Source organism: Bos mutus, chromosome 10, assembly GCF_027580195.1.
Source record: "Bos mutus isolate GX-2022 chromosome 10, NWIPB_WYAK_1.1, whole genome shotgun sequence".
Lineage (NCBI taxonomy): Eukaryota > Metazoa > Chordata > Mammalia > Artiodactyla > Bovidae > Bos > Bos mutus.
In genome coordinates this window covers 61,959,623-61,980,982 of record NC_091626.1, presented here as the reverse complement: position 1 = coordinate 61,980,982, position 21,360 = coordinate 61,959,623, and the positions used below count along the sequence as shown (strand labels likewise).

Sequence of the window (21,360 nt, the reverse complement as noted above, 5' to 3'; positions counted from 1 at the left end):
ATTTAATGGTCTCGTGATATAATATATTGGCTTTTAAAGATTCCTCTCTTATTTTGCTTGATTCAGAAAAAAACAAAACCAATAAATAAATAAAAAGCTTTAAAAAGCAGTCAACAAATTGAAAACTACTATAGTCAGAGATAATATCTTTATTGTATGGGATTCGTACAGGTCAATAAAAAATCCACGGAGCTCTAATAAATGAATGGATGCAAGTTAGTTGTAAGCAGATAGTTGGGAAATTTTTAGTTCTGTTGGTAATAAGGAACTGTGAAGTTAAAAGAATGCATCCTCTTTTTCCCCAGTGAACTTTTCAAAAAAATTTAAAGCATAATAGTTACTGGTATGAATGCAGTGAGACTGGTACTCTTACATAGGCCTATTCATTGTTTAGGGAAACTGTGATGACAACCCTGGTTCTATGCTTTTGGCAGGGTTTTGAGGAGAGAGGAGGGGAGAGGGGAAGCCTGAATTTTTATAAAGCATTATGAATGGCAATAGACTTTACCATTATATTCAACACAAATGGTAAATAAGCCATGATTTTTTATATAGCTATATCTATATATACATATAGATGTATATATAAAGATAATGTATAGATTGTATATAATATATATACAATGTATATATAATGTATGTATAGATAATGTATATACAATTGTATATAATGTATATATAGATAATGTAGATAGATTATATAGATAATATACATATAGATATATACATATATGTGTATATATATATATATATATATTTGCCCAGAGCAAATTCAACACTCACACACGTATCTACACATATATCTATACATGTATATATGTGTGTATATATATATATATCTATACATATATACATATATAAATATGTGTAGATACGTGTGTGAGTGTTGAATTGCTCTGAGCCATTATTATTTTTAGGGAAGCCCTCATTTTATTCATAATATCATAACACCAGTTTCAAAGGCAATTTGGTATGGTATGTTTCAGGAATCGTGTAATTGTTGTCATTTTTTGCATATAATAGTTCCATTTCTGAGTTTCTCTACTAAGGAAAGTAATTAAACATGTAGCAGCAGCTATATTGTTAAAAATGGCTTATATAACTAAGTAGAAAGAATCTGTCCTTTTAAAGGAAAATGCTTAAGTAAATTGTGATTTTTACATCAGATGAAATATTGTTGGTTCAATTATGAAGACTAGGTAGACAAAGAAAATTCTGTATGGTCCTTTTGTGTCATCACTTGTATATCCACTGTGATAACTGTTAAAAAACATGTATGTGCAGAACTCTGGAAGGACATGTATTTAAAAAAGGTAGCATATATTAAGGTGATGGGATTATTAAAGGTGGAGTTTTTCTACTTGTTTTTCTATAATGCTGTTTTATACATTAATAAAATATTTAGGTATAAAAGTTGATTGTGTCTTCTCCTCCCCATTTTTGCCATGTTAGTATCTTTTTGTGATTTTTTTCTGTGGGAGTAGATAATCTAGCCATCTGTGTTTAAGGTTGGATATGTTGTTCTTAGGTTATTTGAGCAGTTGAGATAGTTTTAGAAGCAAGAAAGTCAACAATTTCAGAGAATATTTAAAAAAATATCTATACTAAAAATGTCTTGTGTTCATTGCATGTTTCTTATTTTAATAGGTTTGCAGAATGGCTTCTGATTACTCAAGAACATGTGCTAGCCCTGATAGCATTCAGACTGGTGATACTCCCATTGTTTCAGAAACCTGTGAGGTTTATGTTTGGGGGAGCAATAGCAGCCATCAGTTGGTAGAAGGCACACAGGAGAAAATACTACAACCCAAACTGGCTCCTAGTTTCTCTGATGCTCAGACTGTGAGTTCTCTGCATACTTTACAAATTGGTAGATGTTATGAGTGGGATTTTTTTGGTTTTTGTTTTTATGAGTGAATGTTCTTACTTGTTTTCTTATCTGTATTGTTTCTATACTATACTGCATCAGTTTTTGGATTTTTATAGAAAAAATATTTTAAGTCCCTCATTTTCCTAACAGTATTTCCAAGTTTTAAAAAATCAAATTTGCATCAAGAGTTTTAAAAAGAATTCTGAATGTCAACAGACTTACATATATTCAACACAAATAGTAAATAAGACTAGGTAAAAATTAGAATTTTCCTTTTGCCATATTGGCATTCATTTTCTTATTGTGATCATTTTTTTACCTTTGTAGCTACCTTTTAGGCAAATTGGAACTTTCTGTATTTTCATTAAAATATAAGTTTTTCTCAAATGAATTTAGAATAAGTATTACATGGTTCTTGTTATAATGGACCTTAAGGAATTACAGGAAAATTTTACTTCTTTCCCTTTACCAGTTATATTAGAGGAGGCGGAAACATTTTACTTTGTTGTTTCATTGAACCAAAACTGGATAGATAACCTGAAAAGATAAAATATACATTAATTTGAGTTAACAATAAAGTCAATGTGAATAGGCCATTAATAATTTTCTTAATTTTTCTGTTTATTTCTTAATCTCTGTGGAGATGCATTTCTACTTTAAAAGATTTCCTTTGGGGAAATCTTGGGGCTGGTGCACTGGGACGACCCGGAGGGATGGTATGGGGAGGGAGGAGGGAGGAGGGTTCAGGATGGGGAACACATGTATATCTGTGGAGGATTCATTTTGATATTTGGCAAAACTAATACAATTATGTAAAGTTTAAAAATAAAATAAAATTAAAAAAAAAATAAAAGATTTCCTTTGAGCTTCTTTTGTAAGATAAACTTTAATATACTTTGATTCTCACAGAAGCATTTTATATCTGATTCTGTTTGTTTATAGATTGAAGCTGGACAGTACTGCACTTTTGTCATTTCTACAGATGGCTCTGTCAGAGCTTGTGGTAAAGGCAGCTATGGAAGACTAGGCCTTGGCGACTCTAATAATCAATCTACTTTAAAAAAGTTAACATTTGAACCTCACAGGTCCATTAAAAAGGTCTCATCTTCTAAAGGATCTGATGGTCATACTTTAGCTTTTACTACAGAAGGAGAAGTCTTCAGCTGGGGAGATGGTGATTATGGGAAACTGGGACATGGAAATAGTTCAACACAGAAATATCCCAAGCTTATTCAGGGCCCTCTGCAGGGAAAGGTATGTGCCTTCTTTTTGGATTTAAAAATAATTAGTTGCACTGGAACTCATGATTGCTATAATTGACAATACCTTTCAGATTTTGGTGTATTCTGAGGTAGCCCCCCTCCTAACCCTTTGGCTTATCTTTTGTATGTCTGCTTATTGGTTTACAGCACACTTTCACATATAGTTTTAAATTTTAATTCTTCTAAAAGCTTTGTTAAAGCAGTTATTATTTTCATTTTACAGATAGGAAACTGAGAATCATCCATTTCACAAATATTTATCTAGTACCTTACATGGGATTCCCTGGTGGCTCAGACGGTAAAGTGTCTGCTCGCAATGCAGGAGGCCTGGGTTTGATCCCTGGGCCTGGAAGACCCCCTGGAGAAGGAAATGGCAACCCACTCCAATACTCTTGCCTAGAAAATTCCATAGATTGAGGAGCCTAGTGGGCTACAGTCCATGGGGTTGCAAAGAGTTGGACATGACTGAGCAACTTCACTTTCTTTTCCAAGTGCCAGGCAGTGTTTTAGGCATTTGACATATAATAGTGAACAAAAGGGGCTTCCCTGGTAGCTCAGCTGGTAAAGAATCTGCCTGCAATGAAGGAGACCCTGGTTCAATTTCTGTGTTGGGAAGATCCTCCGGGAGAAAGGATTGGCTACCCACTCCAGTGTTCTTGGGCTTCACTGGTGGGTCAGATGGTACAGAATCTGCCTGCAGTGCGGGAGATCTGGGTTTGATCCCTGGGTTGGGAAGATCCCCTGGAGGAGGGCATGGCAACCCACTCCAGTGTTCTTGCCTAGAGAAGCCCCATGGACAGAGGTACTTGACAGGCTACAGTCCATGGGGTTGCAGAGTCAGACACAACTGAGTGACTAAGCACAGCACAGTGAACAAAAGAGACAAGATTCTTACTCTCGTGGATCTTTAATCTGTGGGCTGGAGATAATAAGTAAGCAAACATATAAAGTAATTTCAAATAATGGTAAAGAAAAAATTGAGTAATGTAACAGATACTAACTTTGATGGGGTGTGATGCTAGATAATGAGATCAGAAGGGTCTCTTGGAGTAAATGGCATTTTAACAAAAACTTAAATGAGGCATTAAAAGTGGTTAAGTAAGTTGCCCAAGGTCACACACAAATAATTAGCACCATTAGAAATTGAATCTAGAAGTCCTCTTTTTGTTTCTCTTTTACCTTTCCTTAAAGAAATGAAGTCATTTTCCTAACTTAAAATTATATGCAATTTTGTAAGTTCCTCCATTTTAAGATTGCATTCTTTCTATGAATATTTTCTTTTATAAAAACCTTTAAAATTTTATTTTATATCAGAATTAAAAGTGGGATACTTTGCTTTCATGGGAGTTTGTCTGACAAAGTTGGCCGTCAAATGAATTTTCATTTCAGTTTAGTTCAGTCGCTCAGTCATGTCCGACTGTTTGTGACCCCATGAACCACAGCACACCAGGCCTCCCTGTCCATCACCAACTCCTGGAGTCCACCCAAACCCATGTCCATTGAGTCAGTCATGCCATCCAACCATCTCATCCTCTGTCATCCCCTTCTCTTCCTGCCCTCAATCTTTCCCAGCATCAGGGTCTTTTCAAATGAGTCAGCTCTTTGCATCAGGTGGCCAAAGTATTGGAGTTGCAGCTTCAGAATCAGTCCTACCAATGAACACCCAGGACTGATCCCCTTTAGGATGGACTGGTTAGATCTCCTTGCAGACCAAGGGACTCTCAAGAGTCTTCTCCAGCACCACAGTTCAAAAGCATCAATTCTTCGGCACTCAGCTTTCTTCACTGTCCAACTCTCACATCCATACATGACTACTGGAAAAACCATAGCCTTGACTAGATGAACCTTTGTTGGCAAAGTAATGTCTCTGCTTTGTAATATGCTGTCTAGGTTGGTCATAACCTTCCTTCTAAGGAGTAAGCATCTTTTAATTTCATGGCTGCAATAACCATCTTCAGTGATTTTGGAGCCCCCAAAAATAAAGTCAGCCACTGTTTCCACTGTGTCCCCATCTATTTGCCATGAAGTGATGGGACCAGATGCCATGATCTTTGTTTTCTGAATGTTGAGCTTTAAGCCAACTTTTTCACTCTCCTCTTTCACTTTCATCAAGAGTCTCTTTAGTTCTTCTTCACTTTCTGCCTTAAGGGTGGTGTCATCTGCATATCTGAGGTTATTAATATTTCTCCCGGCAGTCTTGATTCCAGCTTGTGCTTCTTCCAGCCCAGCGTTTCTCATGATGTACTCTGCATATAAGTTAAATAAGCAGGGTGACAATATACAGCCTTGACGAACTCCTTTTCCTATTTGGAACCAGTCTGTTGTTCCATGTCCAGTTCTAACTGTTGCTTCCTGACCTGCATACAGGTTTCTCAAGAGGCAGGTCAGGTGGTCTGGTATTTGCTGGAGCAAATGCATTTTACGTTATTATAACTTTAAATGTTTAAGACATCAGCCTTAAAGTAGTGAGCCTTAGAACATTCCACTTAACATCAAGGGATCTTTTGATAAAGTGTTGAATATGGGACTCTAAGAAACTTCAGAAAATACTCTTTAAAATTATATTGTTTTTAGTTTTACTAGTACCTTTTTTCTCAATTTCCATTGTTTTTAATATTTTGGCCCTGTTTCATGACTTTAAACCCAGTGATTGAACCCAGGCCACCACCGTGAAAGCGCTTAGTCCTAACCACTGGACCTCCAGGGAATTCCCTACTTATATTCTTTTAATGTTCCATTTTACAGTGGAAACATTACCAGTTAAAAACTTAAAAAAAAAAAAAAACTTAGTATGAATATCATGAAGGAAAAAGTCCCCAAAATGAATTAATAATTTACAGGTAAAAATTTCAGAAATCCTTAATAGATTATCTAAAATGTATTAGGTGCTCAGTATTTTTAATTGAATCTTAGATTTTCTGAAGTGAGTTCTGACTTTTGCAGATTAAAAAATCTGGTTATTAGTACAGATATTTTTCTGTTTATTTTTCAGAAGTTAGTGAATTTGATCATTGTTAAAAGGTATAAGTGATCCCCCAAATTATACTGCCTTATACCCTTATTTCCCTGATTCTGCTTATCAACTCTGTAGCTATGTGAGGGTAAAGAGATACTGTTAGGAGTTTAATTGATATAAACTTATATACTCCTTAGATCTTCTTTCATTGGTAACAGTCAGTGTGTTTTTGAGAGTTAGCCCTATTATGTAATGAATTTTCCTTGATTAACCAGGACTGGATTATATTTAAAAATCTAAATGTTTTATTTAAAAATTTTTCATTGGGTCATGAGTGTTCAGCCCCATCCAGCTCTTTGAGTAAAGAGTTGATTGGTGATGTAGTATTGTTGCAAGTGATTTGATTGATGTATTTGGGGTAGGGAGGCAAGGGGTGAGAGGGTGCTGCTAACCTTTACAATCTCTTCGTGGGAATTAAGAAAAGTTGTCCTTTCTTGGTAGAAGTCAGAGCTTGTGGCTTGGCCAGCAGAGCTTTGGCTGTATTTCAGCACTTTCTTGATCCTTTAGCTAGGCACCCTTGTCTGGAGCAAAAGCTTCTAAACTGTACATGGCACTTCCTGGATGAGTTGTGAATATCAGTATCTCTGAAGTCTCTGTGCACAGAGTCAAACGTGAGCTCTGTATTGTAGCATCTTTGTATTCATCAGATTCCCTTTGTGTGCAATGCAGGTAGTTGTCTGTGTGTCAGCTGGATACAGACATAGTGCTGCTGTCACAGAGGATGGTGAATTATACACATGGGGTGAAGGAGATTTTGGAAGATTAGGTAAGATTTTTTAATAATTGAAGTTATTCTCACAGAAAAATAGAAATGACAGTGGTTATTGAGAAGCAGTGAGACTGATGGGCTGATGACTGTTTATTTTTTTAGTTTTAAGCTCAGAGAAAGATAATTTTATAGAGAGAGTACCTAGATTCTGGTGCTTTTAAGATGTAATTAAATCTAGCAGGTATTTACTATAGGCATTATAGGATTTCAGGGATAAAAAAGAAACCATCCTAAAGTGATCCTGAAATGTGTAATATAGAGGTAGTGAAAACAAGTTAACATTAACATGATACTAGACAGCTATAGATATGTGCTATGAGAGGAGCATGATAGAATGTTCTACTGATTCCCTGAAGGAACTGAGTACCTCATAAATGGAGCAGCCTAGAAGATTAGATGTGAAGATATTAGAAATTATTCAGGTTTTCATATTTAATTGCACTTTAACAATTCCTCAATTCTGTGTAAGTAACTTGTAATGTTTATTCTACCTGTGAAGTAATGACTTAAAGAAAGAGTTAATATTATTTCTTTGTTGTTGTGTGTGTTTTATCCAAGGTCATGGTGACAGTAATAGTCGTAACATCCCAACATTAGTAAAAGACATTAGCAATGTAGGAGAAGTTTCTTGTGGCAGTTCACATACTATTGCTTTATCTAAAGATGGGAGAACTGTATGGTCTTTTGGAGGAGGAGACAATGGTATGTAAAAAATTATTTATGGATAACTTTGGCCTTTTTTTTCCTTGAGTTTTAAAAATTTTATTTTTTAGTTGTACAAGCCTATTGTAGAGAACTCAAATACAGATGAGCAAATGTTTTTTCTGACATTGAAAAAATTAAAATGAACTGTTTCTACAAAAGTTGCTCATAAACATTGTTAAAATTTTGGGAGATAGACATCTAAATGTTATACATATGCACTTATACAAATATGTGCATATATTTCTATATAGTTGTTTTAAAAAAAGAAAGCAGACCTATCTATACCATAGATACTATCTTGCAACCTGTTGGTTTTTGTCTAATAGTATCTCATGAATATCTTTCTGTGTCAACAAACATGGCTGTACATTTTTCTTTTCAATGGCTCAAAGTATTCTTTCCTGTGATTGTAGCAAAACTTACAAAGCAATTTATTATTGTTGAATATCTAGACTGTTTCCAGTTTTTTTCAGTATCAAAAACAGAGTAGTGAATGACAGTCTTTTCCTACATTTCTTAGTCACTCCTACCAGTAATATGAGAATGCTCACTTCCCTATATTCCTCAACAATACTGGCAATTAAAACTAAGATGATTTTAAAAATAGCTTCAATAGTGAGAATGGTATTTAGTTTGTATTTACTTCTTAGGGAATTTCTTGGCCTTCCCCCCCCCCCCCCCGGTGATTTGCCAAGTTTTCTGTTTGGTGAATTATTGAGCCTTTTTAAAAAAATAAAAAATAATTGTATGTATACATATTCTTGAATGTGTGTGCTAAGTCGCTTCAGTCCTTTCTGACTCTTTGTGACCCTATGGACAATAGCCCTCTGTCCTAGTCTCTTCTGTCCATGGGATTCTCCAGGCAAGAATATTGGGAGTAGATCCAGGGGAATCTTCCCTACCCAGGAATCAAACCTACATCTCTTATATCTCTCGATTTGGTAGGCAGGTTCTTTACCACTAGTGCCATCTGAGAAGACCACACATTCTTGTATAGGACCTGTTTATCAGCAAATGTGAAGTTAGAAATATGACCATTAAAGAGGAGAAAGACAGTAAATGAATTTTGTGTATCTCTCTTAAAGTGGTTTTTATTGCTTGAAATTGAAGAAACCTATTTACTGTTTTTTTTTTTCATATAATGAAACCATTCATTTGTTAATATCCTCTGCTATCAGAAACTCTTAAGTTTTCTAAGATGTTTCTAAGTTTTCTCAGATGAGCTTTCTAAGATGTGAACAATATGTCAGGTTAGTCATGGAAAGGTTAGTGATGATTATGAACATTAATAGTTAGAAAAAGAGTAAAGTTTCTTTGAAACAAATAAGTTGTTTAACTTGAATGTGTTTGTTTTTATAGGCAAACTTGGCCATGGTGATACCAACAGAGTGTATAAACCTAAAGTTATTGAAGCTTTACAAGGAATGTTCATTCGTAAAGTTTGTGCTGGAAGTCAGTCTTCACTTGCTTTGACATCAACAGGGCAGGTAAGACTAAGGGATGAGCATAAAAGGTTGAGAGTATTTCAGAGGGCCAGGTGACTAAAAAATAATAATTGTATTTAAGTTTTGAAGTTAATCTACTCAAAGGAAATGTTTTCTCCTGTTTGAAGAAGTTGAGTATCTGAGAAGGAACGAAGTTTTCTGACTTGACCTTTGTGAGCTAGATAGACTTCCTGTTAACTCCATGTTCTTTGTATTAAGATAATTTTAAAAAGCCTTCTAGCACTAAATACCCTTTAAACCTTTTCCTAGAACTCATGAATTGTGGGGGAAAGAGAGAATCAGTTCAGTTCAGTTCAGTTCAGTCGCTGTTTGTTCGTGTCCTACTCTTTGCGACCCCATGAATCGCAGCACGCCAGGCCTCCCTGTGCATCACCAACTCCTGGAGTTCACTCAAACTCACGTCCATCGAGTCCGTGATGCCATCCATCCATCTCATCCTCTGTGGTCCCCTTCTCCTCCTGCCCCCAATCCCTCCCAACATCAGAGTCTTTTCCAGTAAATCAACTCTTCGCGTGAGGTGGCCAAAGTACTGGAGTTTCAGCTTTAGCATCAGTCCTTCCAAAGAACACCCAGGACTGATCTCCTTTAGAATGGACTGGTTGGATCTCCTTGCAGTCCAAGGGACTCTCAAGAGTCTTCTCCAACACCACAGTTCAAAAGCATCAATTCTTTGGCACTCAGCTTTCTTCACAGTCCAACTCTCACATCCATACATGACCACTGGAAAAACCATAGCCTTGACTAGACGGACCTTTGTTGGCAAAGTAATGTCTCTGCTTTTGAATATGCTATCTAGGTTGGTCATAACTTTCCTTCCAAGGAGTAAGCATCTTTTAATTTCATGGCTGCAGTCACCATCTGCAGTGATTTTGGAGCCCCCAAAAATAAAGTCTGACATTGTTTCCACCGTTTCCCCATCTATTTCCCAGGAAGTGATGGGACCAGATGCCATGATCTTAGTTTTCTGAATGTTGAGCTTTAAGCCAACTTTTTCACTCTCCTCTTTCACTTTCATCAAGAGACTTTTTAGTTCCTCTTCACTTTCTGCCATAAGGGTGGTGTCATCTGCATATCTGAGGTTATTGATATTTCTCCCGGCAATCTTGATTCCAGCTTGTGCTTCTTCCAGCCCAGCGTTTCTCATGATGTACTCTGCTGGAATCAGTGATATAAACTAAGAAGGCAAGAAGGGGATCAAAAGAGAGATCAAGGAGAATATTTCCAGATGGAAAATAATCTGAGAGGGTTAGGTGTTTCTGGAAAAGGGTTACTCAGGCTTAAGATAGTCAGAATTGTATAATCCCTTTAAACTTTTGATTTTCTCCATGCATGTTTTAACCTCCCTCTGTTCGTTGGTGGTGGAAAGGGTCCAGCTTTGGCAATTGGTTCAGTTCAGTCTCTCAGTCGTGTCTGACTCTTTGTGACCCCACAGACTGCAGCCTGCAGCATGCCAGGCTTCCCTGTCCATCACCAACTCGTGGAGCTTGCTCAAACTCAGGTCCATTGAATCGGTGATGCCATCCAACCGTCTCATCTTCTGTCGTCCCCTTCTCTTTTTGCTGTCAATCTTTCCCAGCATCAGGGTCTTTTCTAATGAGATGGCTCTTTGCATCTGGTGGCCAAACTATTGGAGCTCTAGCTTTAGCATCAGTCCTTCCAGTGAATAATCAGGACTGATTTCCTTTAGGATGGACTGGTTGGATCTCCTTGCAGTCCAAGGGACTCTCAAGAATCTTCTCCATTGAACCACCATTCAAAAGTATTAATTCTTTGGTGCTCAGATTTCTTTATAGTCCAACTCTCACATGCATACATGACTGCTGGAAAAATCATAGCTTTGACTAGACATTCAGAGTCTCTGCTTTTTAATGAACTATCTAGGTTGGTCATAACTTTTCTTCCAAGGAGCAAGTGTCTTTTAATTTCATGGCTGCAATCACCATCTACAGTGATTTTGGAGCCCCCAGAAATAGTCTGTCACTGTTTCCATTGTTTCCCCATCTGTTTGCCATGAAGTGATGGGACCGGATGTCATGATCTTAGTTATTTGAATGTTGAGTTTTAAGCCAGCTTTTTCACTCTCCTCTTTCACTTTCATCAAGAGACTCTTCAGTTCCTCTTCACTTTCTGCCATAAAGCGAAAGCTACAGTAATAGACTGACAATGATCGAATCTGTGTCTCCTGCATTGGCAGGCGGATTGTTTACTACTGAGCCACCAGGGAAACCCTAACATATAGTGTATTTTTGTTTGTTTCAGGTCTATGCTTGGGGCTGTGGAGCTTGTCTAGGTTGTGGTTCATCAGAAGCTACTGCACTGAGACCAAAGCTTATTGAAGAACTGGCTGCCACAAGAATAGTTGATATTTCTATTGGAGACAGTCATTGTTTGGCTCTTTCTCATGGTAAGATCATTTGTTTTTAAAGAGATAGTGTTAAATAGTACCTTTCATAAGTGTTTTATATTTATTTATTTCTCTTTTTTTGGGCTGTGCTGGATCTTTGTTGCAGTGTGCGGGCTTCTCATTGTGGTGGCTTCTCTTGCTGTGTGCGAATTGTGGGTTCTAGGGTGTGCAGGCTTCAATAGTTGTGGCATGTGGGCCTAGTAGTTGTGGGGCATGGGCTTAGTTGCTCTGTGGCATGTGGGGTCTTCCCAGACCAGGGATTGAACCTGTGTCCTCTGCATTGGCAGGTGGATTCTTAAATCACTGGACCACGGGGGAATTCCAGTGTTTTACATTTAAATTTGAGTTTTCATTTGTTCTTTATGTTTTGTTTGCAGATAATGAAGTTTATGCCTGGGGAAATAACTCAATGGGGCAGTGTGGACAAGGAAACTCCACAGGTCCTATTACTAAACCAAAGAAAGTAAGTGGCTTAGATGGCATAGCTATTCAACAGATCTCTGCTGGAACATCACATAGTCTAGCATGGACTGCTCTTCCTAGGGACAGGTAAGTGTACCCCTGTTTAAAATTTCCTGTGTTTTATTAACAGCAAAAACACTAATAAAAGCAGAAATAATTGAACATTGTTCATTTATTATTCAACAATAATTTTTATTCAAAATAAATTGTTAATTTTTATTAAATTATTTTTTATTCAAATACTCTTCTGAATATTTCTGATAATGGCTTTTTTACTGTCATACACATGCCATCTAGATATCTTTCAATTTGAATGTTGAGGTTAAATGTATTTCATAAGCAAGAAGTTATATTGTACATTAAAATACTATCTTAATTTAAATGTCTTTTAAACATTTTGAATTCCTTCTCTCTCTCCAGATACTGATCTTAAAAATTGTGTCCACTTATCAGGAGGAAACTAAATAAAATAATCAAAATCAGAACTAGGTGTTATTGATTTTTAATAATAGTTAATTAGTTTCCATGCCCTTTATCTGTGTCATTGTTTTTTTAAGCAGTGGCCATATTTTTAGATAAAGTTACTTTTTGCAGAAATTTAACTTTTTTCTAACATGATAACCATCAGAGAAGGTAATGGCACCCCACTCCAGTACTCCTGCCTGGAAAATTCCATGGACAGAGGAGCCTGGTGGGCTGCAATCCATGGGGTTGCTGAGGGTCGGACACGACTGAGCGACTTCACTTTCACTTTTCACTTTCATACATTGGAGAAGGAAATGGCAACCCACTCCATTGTTCTTGCCTGGAGAATCCCAGGGACGGGGGAGCCTGGTGGGCTGCCATCTATGGGGTCACACAGAGTCGGAGATGACTGAAGTGACTTAGCAGCAGCAACATGATAACCATATGGTTTTAGATAATCAGATAATTTTTAGCCAATATTTAAAGATTGAATTTTAAGAAATTTGGGAGTTATTTCAGCTATGTTCAGATGTTTGTATTTGTATTCTAAACCTTTGGTTCAGATGTGGTTTATTATAACATTTTGACCGATTTTAAACATCTGTAGATAATTACCCTCTAAAACAAAAGCTGAAAATACTATAAATTGAATATAAATAACTTAGTGTCAGTGTTAAATCTTCAGCTTTCTACCTTATATGTAGAAAATGATTTCCAAGATCTTGAAAATTTTCACAAGAGTTTTGAACAGGTTTTCTTTTAGTATTGAGTTGGCCAAAAGTTCTTTCATGCTTTTCCATAAATCCTACAGAAAAACCTGAACAAACTTTTTGGCCCACCCACTACATTTCAAGATATCACTGTACAGAGTCAGGCTATTTTTCTTAATATGAACTGTACATCTTATGGATCCTAAGAACCAGAAGGGGCTGTAGTAATTCATGCAGTTCAGCACTTTGACTTAAGGTGAATGAATATCTAGACCTCCTAAATTAAGTAGTGGCTAAAATTAAGTGGAGAAGGTAATGGTACCCCACTCCAGTACTCTTGCCTGGAAAATCCCATGGACGGAGGAGCCTGGTAGGCTGCAGTCCATGGGGTCGCTGAGAGTCGGACATGACTGAGCGACTTCACTTTCACTTTTCACTTTCATGTATTGGAGAAGAAAATGGCAACCCACTCCAGTGTTCTTGCCTGAAGAATCCCAGGGACGGGGGAGCCTGGTGGGCTGCTGTCTATGGGGTCACATAGAGTCTGACACGACTGAAGTGACTTAGCATAGCATAGCATAGCATATATTTCCTTCTTGAAGAATTCTAGAAATGGCATATTCTTGGTCTTCTTCAGTCGCTAAAATGAAGGGTTTTTATCACCTTTTTAATCAGAAAGGTCTTTGTATATCTTATTGATATGTTTCAACTTTAGTACCCTTAATTTTTATTTTTGATTGTGTGTGAAAATTTCATGTTAAGGGTATTTCATGATTTTCTTATGCTTCCTTCTAGACAAGTTGTTGCCTGGCACCGACCTTATTGTGTAGATCTTGAAGAGAGTACCTTCTCACACCTTCGTTCATTTCTTGAGAGATATTGTGATAAAATAAACAGTGAGATTCCCCCACTCCCTTTCCCTTCATCAAGGTATGTTATATAATATATGTGTATTTGTATGTGTCTGTGTGTATGTGCACACGTGCACACATATCAATTACTCATTTTGAATTTTGAGTTATTCTTTCTTACTCAATTTCTCCCTCAATTATATGAAATTTTATTTAAAAAAGAGCTCAACATCCATACTTACTGATAATAAGCTTTAGGAAAAATTATCCATAAATTCATGAACCATGATTTTAAAATTACTGTTAGTCATAATTTGAAAAAAAATTTTAAAGAGAAAAAAAATGTTACCCAAAGTAGATAGCACATGCTGTTTTATATTCCAGAAGTTTATAGCAGTTTATTTGGTTTCAGGGAACACCACAATTTCCTCAAACTGTGCCTGAAGCTGCTTTCAAATCACCTTGCTCTTGCACTTGCGGGAGGGGTAGCTACTAGCATCCTTGGGAGACAGGCAGGTCCGCTTCGAAATTTGCTCTTCAGACTGATGGACTCAACTGTCCCAGATGAAATCCAAGAGGTAAGAGTATAAGACTTGTACATCTATGTCTCAGTCACATTTCTCCTTGAGGTTGTAGCCTGTAAATTCAGCTTTGTATTGGTAAATTTCAACTGGTTGTTCTTTCTGTTACTTCTGTTTTCCTGGTGGGAGTAAATTTTTTGTCAACTTGTCCTTTTTGTTAGCTTGTCTAACCTAAAGGTCAGATGTCACTTCTGAGAAACCTTTCATTTCCTGCTGTGCTGCCAGGTTTGATTTCTCCATGTATGTTCTCATCACATCACATTGTTTTGTAGTTGTCTGCTTACAACTGTGTTTCTCTTTTCCACCAGAAGATGAATTTCTGAGCACAAGTACCCAATTTTATTGTGGTAGAATACACACAACATAAACTTTGCTATCTTAACCATTTTAAAGTATACAGTTCAGTGATATTAAATAAATTTATAATGTTGTACAACCATCACCACTGTTTATCTCTCTCTTTTCATCTTACAAATTGAAATTCTGTACCCATTAAACATACCATTCTCCCCCTCCCTTCAGCCACTAGCAACTACTATTCTACTTTCTTTCTCTATGATTTTGACACTTGTATGTCATAATTTCTTTCTCTACGATTTGGACACTTATATGTCATAAAAGTGGAATCATACATTGTCTTTCTGTCAGTGGTTTTTTTCACTTAGCATAACATTGTCATAATTTATCCATGTTAAGTAGCATGTGTCAGAATTTCCTTTTTAAGGCTGAATAATCTTTTGCTATTTGTATATATTAAATTTTTGCTCATCTGTCGTCTTTATGACCTTGAATTGAACTATGGTTTCTTAGATATGATGCCTAAACACAAGCAGCCAAGAAAAAAGATAAATTAGACTTCATAAAAATTGAAATACATTTATTTTTATGCTGGTGCTGGAGAGGGAATGCTGAGCTGTTGGTTATGAAGAGTGACAAATTAGACTTTATTTACCACTTGAAACTGTTGCTTCAAGTACAGATCAGGCAAGGAACAAACTCTGAAACATCCATCCGGACCAAAGAAGAGTACACTTAAGTTGAAGACATAACACTTGATCTGAAACAAGAAATTTGTGCCTGCTCAACAGCTTTGAAAGAGCACTTCCAAATGCTGCTAGTAGTCTTTGTTGTTTTAAAAATTAACAAACATTTATGCTTAAAATGACAATATCAAGAAAATGAAAATAAAACTCACAGAATGGGAGAGATATTTGTAAATCATGTGTCGTGTCTCATAAGATTCTAGTTTCCAGAATATATAAAAGATTCTTGCAACTCAACAGTAAAAAGACAGCCCAATCAAAAAATGAGTCAAAAATCTGAATAGACATGTCTTCAAAGAAGAAATACCTAAGGGCAGTATGTACGTGATAGAAATGTTCATCATTAGGCATAAGGGAAGTGCAAATTAAAATTAAAATCACAGTGAGATACTACTTCATACCCACTGAATCGTTGTAATCAAAAAGACTGATAATAGGATTTCCCTGGTGGTCTAGTGGTTAAGAATCCGCCTGCCATTGCAGAGGATATGAGTTTGAAACCTGGTCCAGGAGGATTCCACATGCCACAGGGCTACTATGCCCATGCACCACAACTACTGAGCCAGTGCTCTAGAGCCTGCGAGCTGCAGCTGCTGAAGCCTGTGCTCTGCAATAAAGTAATCCACCATAATGAGAAGCCTGCACACAGCAACAAAGACCCAGGGCGGCAGCAGCAACAACAACAACAGAAACCTGATAATAACGAGCATTGGTGAAGATGTACAGAAATTGGAACCTTCATATATTGCTAATGGGAATATAAAATGATACATCCACTTTGGAAAACAGGTAGTTCTGTTAATAGTTAAACGTACAGTTACTATATAAAGTAGCAATTCCACCTGTGTCTATATCTGAGAATTTATTAAAAACTTGTACATGAATGTTCATAACAGTAGTATTCATTATAGCCAAAAAGTGGAAACAAACAAATGTCTGTCAGCTGGAGAAGGGATGAACAAAATGTTTGTCCATACAATGTAATGTTATTCAGCTATAGAAGGGAATGAAGTACTTATACAGGCTACAGCATGGGTGAATCTTCTAACCATGCTAAATGAAAGAAATGAGTCACAGAAGATAACATACTATATGAAATGTGCAGAGTAAGCAAATCCATTGAGACACAAGGTAGGTTAATTTGTTGTCAGAAGTTTTGGGTGAGGAAGAGATGGGAAGTGGCTGTTCATGGGCAAGGTTTTTTTGAGGGTGATGAAAATGTCCTAAATTAGATAGTGGTGATGGTTACACAACTCTGAATAAACTAAACCTACTGAATTTTATACTTTCAAAAGTAAGTTTTATGATGTGAATTATATGTCAATTAAAAAAAAAAGCAAAACTGATACAGTGATTTTCCCATAAGAATTGTAGAAAAATTCTTCTAGCTTTCAGATTGTTAGTGAGAAAATCTATGCTATTCAAATTTTTAATCCTTTTATGGATATCTTTTCCTTTCTGGATTCTATAACAAGTTCTACTTCTCTGTTTTCATATTTTAAAATGATGTGAACTGTTGTGGGTCCAGTTTTATCCGTTGTCACGTATATTTGGATAGACTCTTAATTTGGAAACTCATAGCCTTCAGTATTAAGAAATTATCTTGAAGTGTGTGATGATTTCCTCTTCACTGTTTTCTATGTTCTTTCTCTCTGAAACTCATTATTGGGTAATAGACCTCCTAGATCATTCCTCTTAATTTTCTTAGGTTTTCTTTCCTGTTTTTTATCTTTTCTCTCCTCTACTTTATGAGAAATTTAATTTTTATATTCTAACCCTGCTATTGAGGTTTTATTTTCTTATGTTTTTAATTTATAAGAGCTCTTTTCTTTTTTTTTTTTTTCAGTGTTACAGCTCTATTTTATTTAGAAGATAGCAGGAGAGAGAGAGAGAGAGAAAGAGAGAGAAAGAAAGAAAAGAGCACGCGCACGCGGGAGAGAGAGAGTCCGTCAAGAGCTCTTTTCTTAATCTTATAGAGTGTTTCTTTTTTTCTTATTCAGCACCATTATTTTAGTGATAAAGAAGCTATGACCCAGAGAAGTTTGAGGCTTAAGATAATAGAGCTATTTTTTAAGCTGTTCCTGCTACCTAGACATTTGTTTGGCTAAGGCCTGCTCTGTTTTTAACCTAAATGCCTAATCCTCAGGGAGACCCTCTATGATGAGCCCATGCAAGTGTGCTTAAGTTGCTTCAGTCATGTCTGGTTCTGTGCCACCTTATGGACTGTAGCCCACTAGGCTCCTCTGTCCAAGGGATTCTCCAGGCAAGAATGTTGGAGTGGGTTGCCATGCCCTCCTCCAGTGAGTCTTCCAGACCAAGGGCTTGAACCTGCATCTCTTATATGTTTCCTGCATTGGCAGGCAGGTTCTTTACCACTAGCGCCCACCTGGGTAGCCCATAGACTGTGTTAATTGCCTTTATGTATGGGTGCTCACTCAAGTTTGCATTTCATTTTACTTTTTCTGTGTGACTCTTTTCACACTTAAAATTGCTTACTCAGGGTCTCTTTTTCTTATTAGACTATATGCTTATGTAAGCACGGCTTTTATGTGTCTTGTTTGTTGCTACATTCCCAGCACTTTTCAAAGAGCTTTATCAGGCTCGACACTATTAGACTCAACACTGAATATTTATTGCATAATGATTAGCTATGTAGTGGCAAATCCAAAATTCTAGTCTTCTTAAAGACGTCTAAAGAAGGATTTGTCATGCTTTCTTTTATTCAGATGCCACCTTCTTTAGACTTCTATGGTCCACCTTCTTTAGATTTCTTTGATCTTAGTAGTCTGTGGATTTATTTTTTATGTGTTCCTATTAAAAATGTAAGAACCAAGCCAAATAAATCTACTTTTTTTTTTTTTAATATAAGGTTGTAATTGAAACTCTGTCAGTGGGAGCAACCATGCTGTTACCTCCATTACGAGAACGTATGGAATTACTTCATTCTCTTTTACCCCAAGGACCTGATAGATGGGAAAGCTTATCTAAAGGACAGGTGAGCCTTTGTCTGGTATTTAAGTAAACCAGTACTATATTATCAAAAAAAGACTGAGAGGGAAATAAAACTAATCAGTTGCCAGTGTTCATGAAATAATACTTCACTTTATGAGTCTGGTACATTCTAGTATTTAATGCTTTGTGTTGGAAGAGTTCCCAGGCTTCTAATGAAAGTGAAGCAAGTGATAACTTAAGTGATTTGGGGCTCATTATTAAAATTATGTCTAATTTTTCCAATGTTGTTTACACCGTCTAGCCAGAGAACTGAATTTATTTGTAGTTTGTGGAGTTGAAATCAAGGGCATGAGCTACTGTTGGTTTCATGCCCAGAACTTTGTTTGAAATAGTTTATATAAAAAGTAAAGGAAGATGACTGTTGTGAAAAGTTCTTGATGATATGAGTATGCTTCTTCTTTCCATTTTATTGTCATTTGTGCATTAAAATAAGTACATTTTGCTCAATCAAATTGAACAATCAATTGTAGAGTTACAGATTTGAGGGAAAAAGTGTTACTGGCAGTATAATAGCCACAGATGCTTTCCAATGAGTATTTTGCATTAGTTTAGATTTCAAGTGATGTATTTTAAACATTAGAATAGATAGTTTCATTGGTAATTTTGTAGAAGAATGTGTACTGTAATTTATCTGCTGACGTTTCCTCCTCCTTACAGCGCTAAAATTATTATGTATAGCGTGCCATTTTAGCTTAGAGTTTCAGGTAGTAAGGATGTAATACAACTCTTTAAGTTGCAGTTTCTAAAATGGTATTAATGGGATAGCTTTTTAAAAAAACTACACATTTTCTAAAAGATTACTGTATATATGGAACTTAGAAAGATGATAACAACAACCCTGTGTACGAGACAGCAAAAGTGACACTGATGTATGGAACAGTCTTATGGACTCTGTGGGAGAGGGAGAGGGTGGGAAGATTTGGGAGAATGGCATTGAAACATGTAAAATATCATGTATGAAACAAGATGCCAGTCCAGGTTCAATGCACGATACTGGATGCTTGGGGCTAGTGCACTGGGACGACCCAGAGGGATGGTATGGGGAGGGAGGAGGGAGGAGGGTTCAGGATGGGGAGCACATGTATACCTGTGATGGTATACCTGTCATTTTGATATTTGGCAAAACTAATACAATTATGTAAAGTTTAAAAATAAAATAAAATTAAAAAAAAAATAAAAGATTACTGTCTATTAGGATATAAAGCACATTAGTTAGCATCATTATAGTTCCCCACCCCCCCGGGATTTTTTTTTTAATTTAGTTTTCTGGTGCATTTTAAGCTAATTATTTGTTCTATTTCATCCATGGGAATATTTTTCTTTAGAGAATGCAACTGGATATTATTCTGACAAGTTTGCAAGATCATACCCATGTAGCCTCCTTACTTGGGTATAGCTCACCCTCTGATGCTGCTGACCTCTCTTCCGTATGTACTGGCTATGGAAACCTGTCAGATCAACCTTATGGCACTCAGAGCTGCCATCCAGACACTCATCTGGCTGAAATTTTGATGAAGACTCTCTTAAGAAATTTAGGATTTTATACAGTAAGTTGCCCTTTTTTTGTAGTAAAAGAAAAAAGAAGAAGAAAACGTGGGTTGGGGGCTTCCCTGGCAGTCCAGTCCAGTGGTTAAGACTCTGCACTTCCAGTGCAGGAGGCCCAGGTTTGATCCCTGATCAAGGAATTAAGATCCCACATTCCACATAGTGTGGCCAAAAAAAAAGGAAAAAAATACTTGGGTTGGTTTTTTTTGAAGGGTGTGTCCCTTGGACTGCAAGGAAATTCAACCAGTCTGTTCTAAAGGAGATCAGTCCTGGGGGTGTTCTTTGGAAGGACTGATGTTAAAGCTGAAACTCCAATACTTTGGCCATCTCATGCAAAGAGTTGACTCATTGGAAAAGACCCTGATGCTGGGAGGGATTGGGGGCAGGAGGAGAAGGGGACGACAGAGGATGAGATGGCTGGATGGCATCACTGACTCGATGGACATGAGTTTGAGTGAACTCTGGGAGTTGGTGATGCACAGGGAGGCCTGGCGTGCTGCAATTCATGGGGTCACAAAGAGACACGACTGAGCGACTGAACTGAACTGAACTGAGGGATCATTTCAGGTCAAAGTATTTTGACATTTAAACACTTAGGAAATAAATAAAACTAGACTCCACTTCCCAAAAGGGGGGAAATGTGTCAGATATTCTCAAATATTGTGGGTGCCAAGTGACTTACAGTTGAGAATTCCGAAGAGATTTATTTTGGAATTTTACCAAATTTTTTCTGATATTAATGTGTAAGAATAAACAGGTAAAAATAGTCAACAACATTTTGCAAGAGAAGAATCATGAGGAAAGGATTAATCTTACCAGATAGGATCTTATAATTAAACAGTATGGTTGATACTGACTAAAAATAGGCTGGTCAGTAGGAGAAAAGACAATGGACAGTAGTATTGCTTTTTCTTATTAAAATGCCCTTAATTCTTACTCTCTGGTGTTTCTTAGATTGTTCTCTTTTTTCCTTTCCATTTCTATGGGTTCTAATCCATACCATCATGACCTAATGGTAATAACAGTGTTTTAACTGTTGTCACTGTCACTGGTCTCCTCTCAGCATCTTACTGCTAGAATAACCTTGTTGTATTAAATAACCTCGTTTTATTAAATCAAAACTTTTTCAGACCCTTCATCATTTGGCTTATACACCACAC

At 36.7% G+C, this 21,360-nt stretch overlaps 1 protein-coding gene across 1 annotated transcript in view; it reads left to right on the top strand.

Moving 5' to 3' along the window:
- Window positions 1-21,360, top strand: part of HERC1 (HECT and RLD domain containing E3 ubiquitin protein ligase family member 1) — a 212,340-nt gene that overhangs the window by 62,820 nt on the left and 128,160 nt on the right. Inside the window, 11 exon segments of the mRNA XM_070378058.1 lie at window positions 1,648-1,842; window positions 2,813-3,124; window positions 6,818-6,914; window positions 7,476-7,619; window positions 8,982-9,109; window positions 11,387-11,531; window positions 11,909-12,080; window positions 13,964-14,098; window positions 14,432-14,597; window positions 18,513-18,638; window positions 19,981-20,202. Coding sequence (XP_070234159.1) covers window positions 1,648-1,842; window positions 2,813-3,124; window positions 6,818-6,914; window positions 7,476-7,619; window positions 8,982-9,109; window positions 11,387-11,531; window positions 11,909-12,080; window positions 13,964-14,098; window positions 14,432-14,597; window positions 18,513-18,638; window positions 19,981-20,202 — 1,842 coding nt within the window.